Genomic DNA, 16555 nt, shown 5'->3' on the forward strand with positions numbered 1-16555 from the left:
TCAGTTAAGAGCACTTTTTGCCAGTCCTGTCTGGTCCAGCGACGGTGGGTTTGTGCCCATAGGCAACGTTGTTGCCGGTGATGTCTGGTGAGGACCTGCCTACAACAGGCCTACAAGCCCTCAGTCCAGCCTCTCTCGGCCTATTGCGGACAGTCTGAGCACTGATGGAGGGATTGTGCGTTCCTGGTGTAACTCGGGCAGTTGTTGTTGCCATCCTGTACCTGTCCTGCAGGTGTGATGTTCGGATGTACCGATCCTGTGCAGGTGTTGTTACACGTGGTCTGCCACTGCGAGGACGATCAGCCGTCCGTCCTGTCTCTCTGTAGCGCTGTCTTAGGCGTCTCACAGTACGGACATTGCAATTTATTGCCCTGGCCACATCTGCAGTCCTCATGTCTCTTTGCATATGCCTAAGGCACGTTCACGCAGATGAGCAGGGAGCCTGAGAATTTTTCTTTTGGTGTTTTTCAGAGTCAGTAGAAAGGTAAGTTTATATATTAGTAATATATCTACTGCTGTACATATCATTCTCTCACTATAATATATCTACTGCTGTACATATCATTCTACCACTATAATATATCTACTGCTGTACATATCATTCTCCCACTATAATATATCTACTGCTGTACATATCATTCTCCCACTCTAATATATCTACTGCTGTACATATCATTCTCCCACTATAATATATCTACTGCTGTACATATCATTCTCCCACTATGATATATCTACTGCTGTACATATCATTCTCTCACTATAATATATCTACTGCTGTACATATCACTCTCTTACTATAATATATCTACTGCTGTACATATCATTCTCCCACTATAATATATATACTGCTGTACATATCATTCTACCACTATAATATATCTACTGCTGTACATATCATTCTATCACTATAATATATCTACTGCTGTACATATCATTCTCCCACTATAATATATCTACTGCTGTACATATCATTCTACCACTATAATATATCTACTGCTGTACATATCATTCTATCACTATAATATATCTACTGCTGTACATATCATTCTCCCACTATAATATATCTACTGCTGTACATATCATTCTACCACTATAATATATCTACTGCTGTACATATCATTCTCCCACTATAATATATCTACTGCTGTACATATCATTCTCTCACTATAATATATCTACTGCTGTACATATCATTATCCCAGTTTAATACAGTATATATATTGCTGTACATATCGTTCTTAGTATATATTGTGTAAATTCATCCGGTGTATATACAGATTGGATTTGGATTACTGTTCCAGTGTTATTTGTGTTGTTATTTGAAATCGTTCCAACATTTCTTAATTTCTTTCTTTTCATTTGTTGGATTTTGTGTGGATTGTTTTGTATTGCCAGGTATTACTGCACTGTTGGAGCTAGAAACATAGGTATTACGCTGCACCAGCAATAGCATCTTCAAATCGGTGTGCGCGACTAATAAACTTTGATTTGATTTACAGTCATATATCTTTTTCATCCCCCACACAGACCAGACCTAGTCATTTGTCAAGGGGCCCCTAGAACGGTCTCTTTCAGTAGGGCTCCTATTTTCCTCATGCATCACTGGGGGGAGAATAGGGTTGCTGCTGAATCTCCTGCCTTGTGCTGTTCCATTGTGACTCTGCCTCCCTGCCAAGAATGCCTTTCAACAGACAGACAAACAAACACAAACAGCATTTAGTGCAGTGGGTGTTAAAGTAGTGTTTTTCCGGCTTGTTAAATTAGATACTGTGGGAGTTATTACAGGATATAGCTTTGTTGCTCTTATTTAGTTACAACTCATTCTAAATACAGATATAGCCTACAGAAGGCACCATAGTATTTGGTTTGTTTTAATATCCTTGGATTTCAAGTAGGGAGATGCTGCTAGGTCTCTCTTTTTAATAACACATATTCATAAGTTTAACAGCCATGATGCTAGTATACGACTTCCTCTGAAGTTTGCACATTCACTTTCATGGAATTATGACAGGATTCTGACTATTTTTTGTGCACTTTTAGAGCGTTTGGTGAATTTGTTGGCAAAAAAAAAAAAATGCTAACATCTTGTCAGTCTAGATCTTTGTTTTAGTCCAGCTCTTTGACAGCTTTTGACTGTTTCTGTCCTTGTCTTGCAGGTGCGAACATGGATCCTCATTGTGGGCTACACAACAGCGTTTGGTGCCATGTTTGCCAAGACCTGGAGAGTCCATGCTATCTTCAAGAACGTCAAGATGAAGAAAAAGGTAAGAAAACGTAGTGAGCTGCTGCCCATGGAACACTGCTGCAGCATGGATTCCAATCCAACCCATTGCTACTCTTCCTGTCTTTCCTATCTATCTGTACCTTATCTAATAAACAAGCAAAAAATATGAGAGTAGTGAAAAAAAAATGTAAATCACTACCTGTGTGGTCTCATGGCCAAAATGATGGCCAACAACAGGAAGTAGTGACGTGTGTTTTTACTAAAATTGTATCATGTGGAATGATGATGATGAATTATTATCATTATTAGTATTACTATTATCACCATATCATCATCATTATGCACCAGCATTGACAATTGCCTTGTCTTATGAATGAGGGGAAAGGGCTCCCTTCCATTTCCATTCATGCAAATCAATTTCAAGGTGAACGTTTACATTTTAAGTATTTCATTTCTATTCCCTTCCTGAATCAGCTGAATAGATTTGACACCGATCCTGCCTCGTTGGTCACTCTGCTAATACAGTAGCTGACAGTGTTCAGGTTGTGGAAAGATACTAGTAGCCAACATGCATACAGGCTTTGTCCCAAATGGCACCCTATCCCCTATATAGTGCACTAACATAAGGCTCTGTCTAAAAGTAGTGCACTATGTAGGGAATAGGGTGCCATATGGGACAAAGCCATAGTGTCACCACAAGGAAGAGATTACAGCCACAGGTCTGGGACCTGCTTTATGAGCAACGGAGCGCACATGCCGGATTAACATGCTAACTCCCCTTCTTTAGAAAAGACTATCAACATCAGACTAGCCAAGGTCATTTTGTTTTTTGTGTAAAACCAGTTAGTTGAAGGAAGAGAGCGTTTTCTGTTGCTGTGAACAAGCAGCAGTATATTGTGGTAGTCACACGGTCTGGTCTGCTGAGGCTGGCTGGCTGCACTCAAGCAGAATGCAGGAGCCTAGAACCATAATTGGCCATTATGGACTCTGATAGATAAATCCTCACTGGTTAACAGCAGCTAGCGCTTCTTATGCCACTGATTCCTGTGTCACTACACATGCATTATGTCAGATAAAAAATGAATGGAGGGAGAAGAAGGCGTAGAAGAGAGAAGGGGAGGGACTGTTATGTGATATTGTTTCTGACCACATTTTCAGGGTTTGCAAAAAAATAAAACTTTACCCCTCGAAGCAAGTATGCAGCCCTATCACAATCTGGTTATCAGGTAGCAATCACAAGGGGAGCTTCCAGGTTGCTGCCTGTGACAATGTTGCTAAGGTATATAGGTCCTGGATGGCAGGTAGCTTGGCCCCAGTGATGTACTGAGCCGTACTCACTACCCTCGATAGTGCCTTGCGACCAACGGGGCCGAGCAGTTGCCGTACCAGGCAGTGATGCAACCATGTTTAGTTTTCCTGTTTGCTTATGGCCTTATACAGCTCACTGAGTGCGGTCTTAGTGCCAGCATCGGTTTGTGATGGTAAATAGACAGACAAACTCTCTTGGTAAATAGTGTGGTCTTACAGCTCATCATGAGATACTATCCCTCACGCGAGCGAAACCTCAAGACTTCCTTAATATTCGATTTTGTGCAACAGCTGTTGTTTACAAATATACACAGACCACCACCCCTTGTCTTACCGGAGGCAGCTGTTCTATCTTGCCGATGCAGCGTAAAACCCGACAGCTGTATTTTATCCATGCACAACTCAGTGAAACATTAGATATTACAGTTTTTAAATGTCCCGTTGGTATGATATTTGTGATTGTAGCTCATCTATTTCGTTATCTAATGATTGTACGTTGTCTAATAGGACTGGTGGTAGAGGCAGATTACTCACTCGCCGTCAGTTCCTTACAAGGCACCCCAACCTACGTCCCCGATATCTCTGTCTCCTTCTCATGTGAATTACGGGGATGTTGGCCTTGTCGGGTGTCTGAAGTAAATCCTTCGCGTCCGACTCGTTAAAGAAAAAATATTTTTGTCCAGTACGAGGTGAGTAATCACTGCCCTGATATGAAAAGCTATTTTCGGTCATAAGAGACGGTGGCAGGAACATTATGTACAAAATAAGTTACAAATAACGTGAAAAAAACACACACAATAGCACAATTGGTTAGGAGTCCGTAAAACGGCAGCCATCTCCTCCCACGCCATTTAATATGATCGGTTTCCTACTGGTCACTACCACGTCTTCTAACAGAGGCGCCGGGACAGTTGTACCTAGATCTAAACCAGCACCTTTTACACTTGGTGATGCTCTTTTTCAACCAAAACATTTCCTCAAACTACATGTGTGTAACTGAGTAACTACTGTAGCAGACCTAAGGAGTGGTGTTTTTCTCCCAGTGAGAGGCCCAGCAGCAAGGCAGGTTGTTAGCCCCACTCAGTCACCCCAAGCCCCAGAGGAGCTGCAACGATCCAGCCACAAAAAGCATTACAGACACTCTGCTCAGCTCAGACTGTACACACACACACACACACACACACACACACACACACACACACACACACACACACACACACACACACACACACACACACACACACACACACACACACACACACACACACACACACACACACACACACACAGTGTACAGTTCAGCTGGAGCTCCCCCTGGGTATATGCTGCTGCGATCTTTCTCTAGAAAAAGTCAAGCTGAGAAAGCCAAGCTAGAGTTTGACTCAAGCACTAAATAATTTACCACACACACCTTTTGTTCTATGTTCAGTGCACACGCACACAATCACACACACATGCTCCCTGTGGTGAACCTGATGGAATGTGTGTGGGGTTTCTGTTACTGCTGTGTGAGACTGGCTGATCATCAGGGAGAGTGGTGATTCATCTCGTTGTTTAAGCCTGCAGTTTTTTACAGGATTAAAGGGTGCTTGCGCGATTTGTGTGCTTGTGCGCATGCTTGTGTGTTTGCATTCTTGCGTCCGTACGTGTGTGTGCTTTTCTCTAACACACGCTCTACCCACTGACCTGTTTTCAATTGACATATTTCCATTCCTCTCTTCAATAGAAATACCAAACAGCAAACCAATATCTATCTGACACAATATGCTTTTGTAGCTGGTGTGATTATGTAAAGGCTTTCCAGGCCTCTGTGGCTGCATCTCTGCTGGCCTTTTGATATTTATAGTCCACCTCACATCACATCCTGGATAGATGTGTCGGATGGCAACGGCTGCAGGAGGGAGTGTGGGAGAGCTGTCAGAGAGAGTGGGAGAGAGAGAGTGCGTGGGAGGCAGAGAGAAAGAGAGAGAGAGAGAAATATTTAAAGATGGAAAGAGACAGGGACAGGGTCAGTGCTGGTTTGCATCTCTCCTTTAGTCTGCGGTCATCTGAAACACAAGCACATTTTGATATCTTCAAATGTGCTAAAAAAGACATGATCTTTTGTGTTAACTTCTAAAAATATTTATTTTTGATTAATTCAAATTAATTAATTCGTAATTCAAAGAAAAACAAAACACAACAACAAAACAGCTCTTGCTCCTGTGAAATGTGTTGCTATGGCAATTATGCAGACTCAGTTTTTCCTCCTCTCTTCCTCCTCCTCCTTCTTCCTCTTCTTGTTCCTCCTCTTCTTCTTGTTTCTCCTCCTCCTCTTGTTCCTCCTCCTCCTCCTCTTCTTGTTCATCCGTCTCTTCCTCCTCTTCTTGTTCCTCCTCCCTCACCTCCATCAGAGCAGAGAGACTAAACTGAGTGCTCCCCAGGTGGAGCTAGACAGCCCTTAAATCTAAAGACCTATTCCCTGGTGGTTCAGCAGGGCCAGGATCTGCCTGTCGGGCAGCAGTTAACCTAGCTCCTTCCCTCCCCTCCTTTTCCCTCCCTCCCCACACACACTGATTGAGTGCAGGGGCTTTGGCTGAGTGAAGTGAAGTGATAGCTGTTGTCAGTCAACAGAGTGTTGCTGGGGGTTTGCCATGGAACCCCAGTGATGTTTGCCCATCTCTTCATCAATCCCTTCGTCCCTTCGCCAGTCCCTCCATCTCCTTCCCTCCTTCCCCTCCCTCAGAGAGAAGACTGTAAATCAGGGTGTGCTCAATAAGGGTTCCGCTCGGCAAGGTTCGCCCAGCACTCCTTCACTCCTTAAAGAGGCCTGGTTCAGTGTTGGGTAAGCACAGGGCCTGTCAATCAAACAGGCTGCTCTGCAGCCTCCCTCCGTGTCTGCCTGGTAGTCTGTCTCTGAGATTTACTTCAGAGTATTCTTGAATGTGCACCAAGTGAGATACACCATTGCACACACACACACACACACACACACACACACACACACACACACACACACACACACACACACACACACACACACACACACACACACACACACACACACACACACACACACACACACACACACACTAATGTGTACACACATAGAGAAGACAAAACATAGTGTACATAGTGTCCACATAATACTGTACAAGCTTACACAGAACAGTGACATCACGAGTTTGTGTACATGATCTGATATGAGCTGTGTTATTCATACTAAAATAAATACACATCCCTATGCAAACGTTTGATCATCCCTGACGATCTAATTCCCCGCGGATCAGGGCCTTGAAAGCATACTGCTCTGTTCCCTGATCACAACTAGTGTACACAGTGTATTCTACAGTTCACACAGTCCACATCCCCTTGCTTTTAATGATGAATCAGCAGTAGAATATAGAAATACTGCCACCAGTGTAGGCAGAAGCATTTAAAATGCAATAAAGAAAGCAGGCCTGATGTAGCCAGCTCTAATGTTAGCAGGCCTGATGTAGCCAGCTCTAATGTTAGCAGGCCTGATGTAGCCAGCTTTAACGTTAGCTGGCCTGATGTAGCCAGCTCTAATGTTAGCAGGCCTGATGTAGCCAGCTCTAATGTTAGCAGGCCTGATGTAGCCAGCTCTAATGTTAGCAGGCCTGATGTAGCCAGCTCTAATGTTAGCAGGCCTGATGTAGCCAGCTTTAATGTTAGCTGGCCTGATGTAGCCAGCTCTAATGTTAGCAGGCCTGATGTAGCCAGCTCTAATGTTAGCAGGCCTGATGTAGCCAGCTTTAACGTTAGCTGGCCTGATGTAGCCAGCTCTAATGTTAGCAGGCCTGATGTAGCCAGCTCTAATGTTAGCAGGCCTGATGTAGCCAGCTCTAATGTTAGCAGGCCTGATGTAGCCAGCTCTAATGTTAGCAGGCCTGATGTAGCCAGCTTTAATGTTAGCTGGCCTGATGTAGCCAGCTCTAATGTTAGCAGGCCTGATGTAGCCAGCTCTAATGTTAGCAGGCCTGATGTAGCCAGCTCTAACGTTAGCAGGCCTGATGTAGCCAGCTCTAATGTTAGCAGGCCTGATGTAGCCAGCTCTAATGTTAGCAGGCCTGATGCAGCCAGCTCTAATGTTAGCAGGCCTGATGTAGCCAGCTTTAATGTTAGCAGGCCTGATGTAGCCAGCTCTAATGTTAGCAGGCCTGATGTAGCCAGCTCTAATGTTAGCAGGCCTGATGTAGCCAGCTCTAATGTTAGCAGGCCTGATGTAGCCAGCTTTAATGTTAGCTGGCCTGATGTAGCCAGCTCTAATGTTAGCAGGCCTGATGTAGCCAGCTCTAATGTTAGCAGGCCTGATGTAGCCAGCTCTAACGTTAGCAGGCCTGATGTAGCCAGCTCTAACGTTAGCAGGCCTGATGTAGCCAGCTCTAATGTTAGCAGGCCTGATGTAGCCAGCTCTAATGTTAGCAGGCCTGATGTAGCCAGCTCTAATGTTAGCAGGCCTGATGTAGCCAGCTTTAACGTTAGCTGGCCTGATGTAGCCAGCTCTAATGTTAGCAGGCCTGATGTAGCCAGCTCTAATGTTAGCAGGCCTGATGTAGCCAGCTTTAATGTTAGCAGGCCTGATGTAACCAGCTATAATGTTAGCAGGCCTGATGCAGCCAGCTCTAATGTTAGCAGGCCTGATGCTGCCAGCTCTAATGGTAGCTGATGTAGCCAGCTCTAATGTTAGCAGGCCTGATGTAGCCAGCTTTAATGTTAGCAGGCCTGATGTAGCCAACTATAATGTTAGCTGGCCTGATGTAGCCAGCTTTAACGTTAGCTGGCCTGATGTAGCCAGCTCTAATGTTAGCAGGCCTGATGTAGCCAGCTTTAATGTTAGCAGGCCTGATGTAGCCAGCTTTAACGTTAGCTGGCCTGATGTAGCCAGCTCTAATGTTAGCAGACCTGAGGTAATGGAGAGCAGAGAGCATATTTATTTATTATGGGGCACAGCTATACAGATTCACTCAGATACTGTAGGTGGTGTACTGTGCTGTGTGGATCGTATATTGTATCCAGTACACAACAACACTATGTCCCATTGGGAATAGCAGAATGTGGTCATTTATTAATTTGACATCTGTCTTGGCCAAAGGGACATGAGACCATGGTCAATCTTCTGATATGATTCTTCCGACATTCTGAGTGATATAATGATTATTTTAATTAGTATTATTTCATTTTCGATTTAATTTACATTAAAGATCATCTATTCTGGCCCTGTGTCCTTTCATTTTCTATGATGCTCAGACTGAGAACATTGTTGCGGTAATACATATAAAATCTAATTATAGCTCTGTGGTTACGGTCAGACAATAACTTGTAGTTTTTGTAGCTATTTGGAAACCTCTGGCACCTTGACTACATCGCCAGCCCCTGTCTCTTTGTAATACACACAACGTTCCACTCTCCTATTTGTCCAATCCCAGTAGCCATCAGAAGACGACACATCAAAACCAATCCCCCATTCCATTCTGAGTCTAGTCTTCTGTCTGTGGCGGTGGAGAGAGAGAGAGTGTTAAATCAATCCCCCATTCCATTCTGAGCCCACCGTCTTCTGTCTGTGGCGGTGGAGAGAGCGAGAGCGAGAGAGAGAGAGTGTTAAAGAGAGACCACATCATTTATATGAAGTGATTTCTCTCAAGTGCGTCCGTGTCTGTGTTCTCCTGACCTTTGCTTTGATGTGGACAGCGGCGGGGTCAAACGCTGTTCAAAATAAAGATCAGACGGGAGGGGGCGGGGTGGCCCACCTTTCATCCTCTAAAGTTCACCAACACAAAAGAGGGTCTATGTTGATTTATGCGACTCCCGCTCGGGTTGGTGTCTTTTACCAGCTCACTGTATCCTACCTCTCATCCCTCCCTACCCTCCCTACATTTAAAAAGGAGCTACCTTCATGTGTCAATGTAGGACAACCTTTTTGGTTCCAGGTAGAGCCCTTTTTGGTTCCAGGTAGAGCCCTATTTGGTTCCAGGTAGAGCCCTATTTGGTTCCAGGTAGAGCCCTATTTGGTTCCAGGTAGAGCCCTATTTGGTTCCAGGTAGAGACCCTATTTGGTTCCAGGTAGAGCCCTATTTGGTTCCAGGTAGAGCCCTTTTTGGTTCCAGGTAGAGCCCTATTTGGTTCCAGGTAGAGCCCTATTTGGTTCCAGGTAGAGCCCTATTTGGTTCCAGGTAGAGCCCTATTTGGTTCCAGGTAGAGCCCTATTTGGTTCCAGGTAGAGCCCTATTTGGTTCCAGGTAGAGCCCTTTTTGGTTCCAGGTAGAGCCCTATTTGGTTCCAGGTAGAGCCCTATTTGGTTCCAGGTAGAGCCCTATTTGGTTCCAGGTAGAGCCCTATTTGGTTCCAGGTAGAGCCCTTTTTGGTTCCAGGTAGAGCCCTATTTGGTTCCAGGTAGAGCCCTTTTTGGTTCCAGGTAGAGCCCTATTTGGTTCCAGGTAGAGCCCTTTTTGGTTCCAGGTAGAGCCCTATTTGGTTCCAGGTAGAGCCCTATTTGGTTCCAGGTAGAGCCCTATTTGGTTCCAGGTAGCACCCTTTCCAAGTACATGTCCCTTTTTCTAAAAGTGTACCTACTGCCACCTCTCTCACCCTCTCTCCCCTATCATTCTCTCTCTTCTCTTCTTCCCTCCAGATTATCAAGGACCAGAAGCTGCTGATCATTGTGGGTGGGATGCTGCTGATTGACCTGTGCATCCTCATCTGCTGGCAGATCGTTGATCCGCTGAAGAGGACCGTGGAGGAGTACAGCTTGGAGGTACATCTGACCACCATTTCTCTCCCATTTATATTAACAAAAACATACTCTGACCACGTTTGTCATGTGAACTTTCTAGGGAAAAACTGCCCCCTATAATTGTAGAGTATTACAAGGACCCAGAGTATTTCCTTGCCATTACTGACTGTGGTGAATAAGGGCCCAGCATTTTCCCCAATCTAACACCCACATCTTGGTGGCACCACTAGATTCTCTAATAGGGATAATGGTTCTGGATCTGGGGCACCAACATGTCCGCCAGTGAGGCCAAATCAGCAGCAGGCTTCGTTGTGGTTATTTTTGGTTCAGGAGGATATGAGCCACTCTGCCACCTCCTGTCCTCTTCCTCTGCTAGCCAGACCCTCTCCTTACCAAGCCAGCTGGGATGTGGGGTGTTGGCAAGGCATGCCGGAAAGAAACACTTGGCAACCCTCTACTCCTGCTACTGGGTAAGGGCCGATGTGTAGAGAGCTGGTGGACTCAGCTCTGCCAGGATTCGTTGAGGGATGGACTTCACCTTGCTAGGATTGATTACGGTTGGACTTAGCCTTGCCAGGATTGGTTGGGGTAAACTTAGCCTTGCCAGGATTGATTGAGGGGTGGATTTTGCTTTGACAGGACTGTTTGGTGTGTGAATGGCTTTTTGGATCCTGGCACACCATATTTGGACCACAAACTGTCATGACTGTAATGTTTGGCTTTGTTAAAACTGTGATTGATATTGCTGCTGTAACTGTTATTTAGGTCACTAAACACGATAAAGGAAGCTGGATGATTGTTGTTGATTGATTATTGTGCTGTGTGTCTGTAACAGTGGGCATACTGTATTATGTGTCTTGTGACCGGAGCGAAACTTTGATCAGTCAAATATCCTCCACAAATGAACATTGTTGTACTGTACATCTTAATAGGCTCTTCTAATACAGCACAGAGTCTGTTTACATGACAGCCCACTAACTACCATCCCACCATCATGGTTTAACAGCAAACCGAATTACAGATCTAAATTTGACTTCCAAAGTCGATTGGCCTTTGATGTTGTTGGCGGTTGGCACAGACTCGTCAGGGTACACCGGGGGTACGGACTAAGTGGATGTTCAGAGCTAATTAAGAAATCTTTTCAACTCCTCCAGACACCTCCTCAGCTCCTCAGAGCCTGTCAAGATCGGAGCTTCTGACAGGGCAACGTCCTCCCTAAACGCCAACGCCATTGGTTGAGATGTTTAAAAGAGCCCTGGTGACCTTTGACAAATCAGCAGTGGGATTGGAAGTTCAGGGTGCAGAGTCGTGATGAAAGGCGGCCCTCAGTGGTGTATTCCGGGAGGATTCCGGGAGGGTTGGGGGAGGTTCTTTGAAAGTTCTTTGATGCTATTGACCCGACGTGAAGCTGTTGCTTTTTCATGTTTGTTTGCTCTGCTTGGTCCCGCGGGGGGAAAAGGTGGGATGGAAGGATGAAACTCTCCCATGGAGTCAATTACTTTTCTGTGACTTCAATTAAACGAGATGCCTCTGAAATGATAAGTAGTGCTTAGCTGGTTACAGCCCCCAAAGCAGCGGGTCACAACGCATTCACACTGGTTTCTTTATGCTTCTTGGAAAGGAAAAGACAGCGTTTTTATTTGGGTCACTGAGTAAAAACCTTTCAACCCGTGGTGTTCTCACAGCCCCAAGTCAATGGAGTGTTCTCACAGCCCCAAGTCAATGTAGTGGAGTGAACGTATTAGCCCCTCTGAGTATGAGCCTACCCCCTGGGTGTGGCTCTGCATGCCTGGGCTGGTGCTGGGCTGTGGAGTTCAGGATCCGCAGTCTGGAGAGCCTGGCTCCACTGGGCCAAGAGACAGGAGAACACTAACGAGTGAGTGAGTGAGAGTGAGTGAGTGAGTGAGTGAGTGAGTGAGTGAGTGAGTGAGTGAGTGAGTGAGTGAGTGAGTGAGTGAGTGAGTGAGTGAGTGAGTGAGTGAGTGAGTGAGTGAGTGAGTGAGTGAGTGAGTGAGTGAGTGAGAGAGTGACAGAGTGACAGAGTGACAGAGAGAGAAGACAGGCTATGTGCACACTGCCCACAAAATGAGGTGGAAACTGAGCTGCACTTCCTCACCTCCTGACAAATGTATGACCATATTAGAGATACATATTTCCCTCAGATTACATAGATCCACAAAGAATTCGAAAACAAACCCGATTTTGATCAACTCCCATATCTACTGTCTACTGGGTGAAATACCACAGTGTGCCATCACAGCAGCAAGATGTGTGACCTGTTGCCACAAGAAAAGGTCAACCAGTGAAGAACAAACACCATTGTAAATACAACCCATATTTATGCTTATTTATTTTCATTTTCCCTTTTGTACTTTAACCATTTGTACATCGTTACAACACTGTATATATACATAATATGACATTTGTAATGTCTTAATTCTTTTGAAACTTCTGTATGTGTAATGTTTACTGTTCATTTTTATTGTTTATTTCACTTTTGTATATTATCTACCTCACTTGCTTTGGCAATGTTAACATATGTTTCCCATGCCAATAAAGCCCATTGAATTGAATTGAAATTGAATTGAATTGAGAGAGCGTTCTGGGATTGAGAGAGAGAGAGAGCGCTCTGGGATTGTAGAGAGAGAGTGTTCTCTGGGATAGGAGAGAGAGAGAGAGATCTGGGTATGGAGAGAGAGAGAGAGAGAGAGCGCTCTGGGAGTGGAGGGAGAGAGAGAGCGCGCTCTCGGATTGGAGAGAGAGAGAGAGGGCGAGCTCTGGGATTGGAGAGAGGGAGCTCTTGGATTGGAGAGAGAGAGCGAGAGAGAGAGAGCGCTCTGGAATAGGAGAGAGAGAGAGAGAGAGCTCTGGGATTAGAGAGAGAGAGAGAGAGCGCTCTGGGAGTGGAGAGAGAGAGAGAGAGGGAGATCTGGGTATGGAGAGAGAGAGAGAGAGAGATCTGGGTATGGAGAGAGAGAGAGAGAGAGCTCTTGGATTGGAGAGAGAGCGAGAGAGCTCTTGGATTGGAGAGAGAGAGAGAGAGAGAGCGCTCTGGAATAGGAGAGAGAGAGAGAGAGAGAGAGCACTGTGATTGGAGAGAGAGAGAGAGAGCTCTGGGATTGGAGTGAGAGAGAGAGAGCTCTGGGATTGAAGAGAGAGAGAGAGAGAGAGGGAGATCTGGGTATGGAGAGAGAGAGAGAGATCTGGGTATGGAGAGAGAGAGAGAGAGAGAGAGAGAGAGAGAGAGAGAGAGAGAGAGAGAGAGAGAGAGAGAGAGAGAGAGAGAGAGAGAGAGAGAGAGAGAGAGAGAGAGAGAGAGAGAGAGAGAGAGAGAGCTCTGGGATTGGAGAGAGAGAGAGAGAGAGAGAGAGAGAGAGAGAGAGAGCTCTGGGATTGGAGAGAGAGAGAGAGAGAGAGAGAGAGAGCTCTTGGATTGGAGAGAGAGAGAGAGAGAGAGAGCTCTGGGATTGGAGAGAGAGATAGATCTGGGATTGGAGAGAGAGAGAGAGAGAGAGCTCTGGGATTGGAGAAAGAGAGAGAGAGCCCTGTGATTGAAAAGAGAGAGAGAGAGCCCTGCAATTGGAAAGAGAGAGAGGGAGAGAGCTCTCTGGGTTTGGAGAGAGAGAGAGAGAGCTCTGGGATTGGAGAGAGAGAGAGATCACTCTGGGATTGGAGAGAGAGAGAGAGAGAGAGAGAGAGAGATCGCTCTGGGATTGGAGAGAGAGAGGGAGAGAGCGCTCTGGGATTGGAGAGAGAGAGAGCGAGAGAGAGCTCTGGGATTGGAGTTGTATGGTGTTGCTTCCTAGCTGACTGGACTGTTTGGCAGGCGGCGGTGGCGAGTGAGAGATGGGATCATGGCGTTACGCCGGATGGCGGACCACTCTGGGGAACGCAGGGAGAGAGAGAGATTAGCCGTGATTGATTGGTGCGAGAAGAAGGACCATTAACTCTGAATCTGTGTCCCAAATGTAAACATATTCCCCATGTAGTGCACTATCTTTGACCAAAGCCCTGTGGAATATGGCCCTATGGGCTCTGGCCAAAAGTGCACGAAATAGGGAATAGGCTGCTATTTGGGACCCATGCGCTGAGATTCTTACAAGGCTTCAGGCATGGTTTCCCTGCCGTCCCTCCCCTAGCTTACTCCCCCCTTTCCCTTCCTCTCCCTCTGTCTCCCCTGATTCTCTCTCTCCTTCCATCCTCCAATATCAGGATGTGTTAGGAGGACTGGGAGGACTGGGAGGAGAAACAACTGGCGACCTTGGGCTGGCAGACTGTGTCCACATGCGGCATCCAAGGACATAGTGTGTATACAGAGATGTGGCTGTACTGAACTGAACTGTCGGTGTTTAGTCTGCTCTGCTGAGAGGTTGTTGTCTGTCATACAGGGCAACAGGATGTAGTCTATGGTATTGATTTAAGATGTACCTGTACCTGCTGTGTACATTGATCATGTGTGTGTGTGTGTGTGTGTGTGTGTGTGTGTGTGTGTGTGTGTGTGTGTGTGTGTGTGTGTGTGTGTGTGTGTGTGTGTGTGTGTGTGTGTGTGTGTGTGTGTGTGTGTGTGTGTGTGTGTGTGTGTGTGCTTTCATGCATACCGTGCATTTGGAAAGTATTCAGACCCCTTGACTTTTCCCACATTTTGTTACGTTACAGCCTTGTTCTAAAATTGATTAAATTGTTTTCCCCCTCATCAATCAACACACAATACCCCATAATGACAAAGCAAAAACTGTTTTTTATATGAAAAATGAAATATCACATTTACATAAGTATTCAGACCCTTTACTCAGTACTTTGTTTAAGCACCTTTGGCAGCGATAACAAGTCTTCTTGGTTATGACGCTACAAGCTTAACGCACCTGTATTTGGGGAGTTTCTCTCATTCTTCTCTGCAGATCCTCTCAAGCTCTGTCAGGTTGGATGGGAAGCATTGCCACACAGCTATTTTCAGGTCACTCCAGAGATGGTCGATCGGGTTCAAGCCTGGGCTCTGGCTGGGCCACTCAAGGACATCCAGAGATTTGTCCTGAAGCCACTCCTGCATTGTCTTGGCTGTGTGCTTAGGGTCATTGTCCTGTTGGAAACTTCGCTCCAGTCATCAAATCAAATCAAGTTTATTTTATATAGCCCTTCGTACATCAGCTAATATCTCGATGTGCTGTACAGAAACTCAGCCTAAAACCCCAAACAGCAAGCAATGCAGGTGTAGAAGCACGGCGGCTAGGAAAAACTCCCTAGAAAGGCCAAAACCTAGGAAGAAACCTAGAGAGGAACCAGGCTATGAGGTCCTGTTCACTCTGGAGTAGGTTTTCATCAAGGATCTCTCTGTACTTTGCTCCGTTCATCTTTGCCTTGATCCTGACAAGTCTCCCAGTCCCTGCCGCTGAAAAACATCCCCACAGCCTGTTGCTGCCAGCAGCATGCTTCACCGTAGGGATGGTGCCAGGTTCGCTTGGCATTCAGGCCAAAGATTTCAATCTTGGTTTCATCAGACAGGAGAATCTTGTTTCTCATAGTCAGAGTCCTTTAGGTGCCTTTTGGCAAATTCCAAGCAGGCTGTCATGTGCCTTTTACTGAGGAGTGGCTTCCGTCTGGCCACCAAACCATAAAGGCCTGATTGGTGGAGTGCTGCAGAGATGGTTGTCCTTTTGGAAGGTTCTCCCATCTCCACAGAGGAACTCTCGAGCTTTATCAGAGTGACCATCGGGTTCTTGGTTACCTCCCTGACCAAGGTCCTTTTCCCCCGATTGCTCAGTTTGGCTGAGCGTCCAGCTCTAGGTAGAGCCTTGGTGGTTCTAAACTTTTTCCATTTAAGAATGATGGAGGCCACTGTGTTCTTGGGGACCTTCAATGTTGCAGAAATGTTTTGGTACCCTTCCCCAGATATGTGCCTCGACACAATCCTGTCTCAGAGCTCTACAGACAATTACTTTGACCTTTTTTTGGTCTGACATGCACTGTCAACTGTGGGACCTTATTCAGACAGGCGTGTGCCTTTCCAAATCATGTCCAATCAATTGAATTTACCACAGGTGGACTCCAATCAAGTTGTGGAACGGATGATCAACGGAGACAGGATGCACCTGAGCCCAATTTCGAGTCTCATAGCAAAGGGTCTGAATACTTATGTAAAAAGGTATTTCTGTTTTTTGCAAACATTTCTAAAAACCTGTTTTTGCTTTGTCATTATGGGGTATTGTGTGTAGATTAATGAGATTTTTTTTTTATTTAATCAATTTTAAAATAAGGCTGTAACGTAACAAAATGTAGAAAAAGTCAAGCCGTCT

At 45.6% G+C, this 16555-nt stretch overlaps 1 protein-coding gene across 1 annotated transcript in view; it reads left to right on the forward strand.

Annotated features, from left to right (window-relative positions):
• Window positions 1–16555, forward strand: part of LOC139555211 (gamma-aminobutyric acid type B receptor subunit 2-like) — a 434218-nt gene that overhangs the window by 346770 nt on the left and 70893 nt on the right. Inside the window, exons 12-13 of the mRNA XM_071368821.1 lie at window positions 2157–2264; window positions 10164–10286. Of these exons, the coding sequence (XP_071224922.1) occupies window positions 2157–2264; window positions 10164–10286 (231 nt within the window). The remainder of the gene's footprint in view (window positions 1–2156; window positions 2265–10163; window positions 10287–16555) is intronic.

This window comes from Salvelinus alpinus, chromosome 26 (assembly GCF_045679555.1).
Source record: "Salvelinus alpinus chromosome 26, SLU_Salpinus.1, whole genome shotgun sequence".
NCBI lineage: Eukaryota > Metazoa > Chordata > Actinopteri > Salmoniformes > Salmonidae > Salvelinus > Salvelinus alpinus.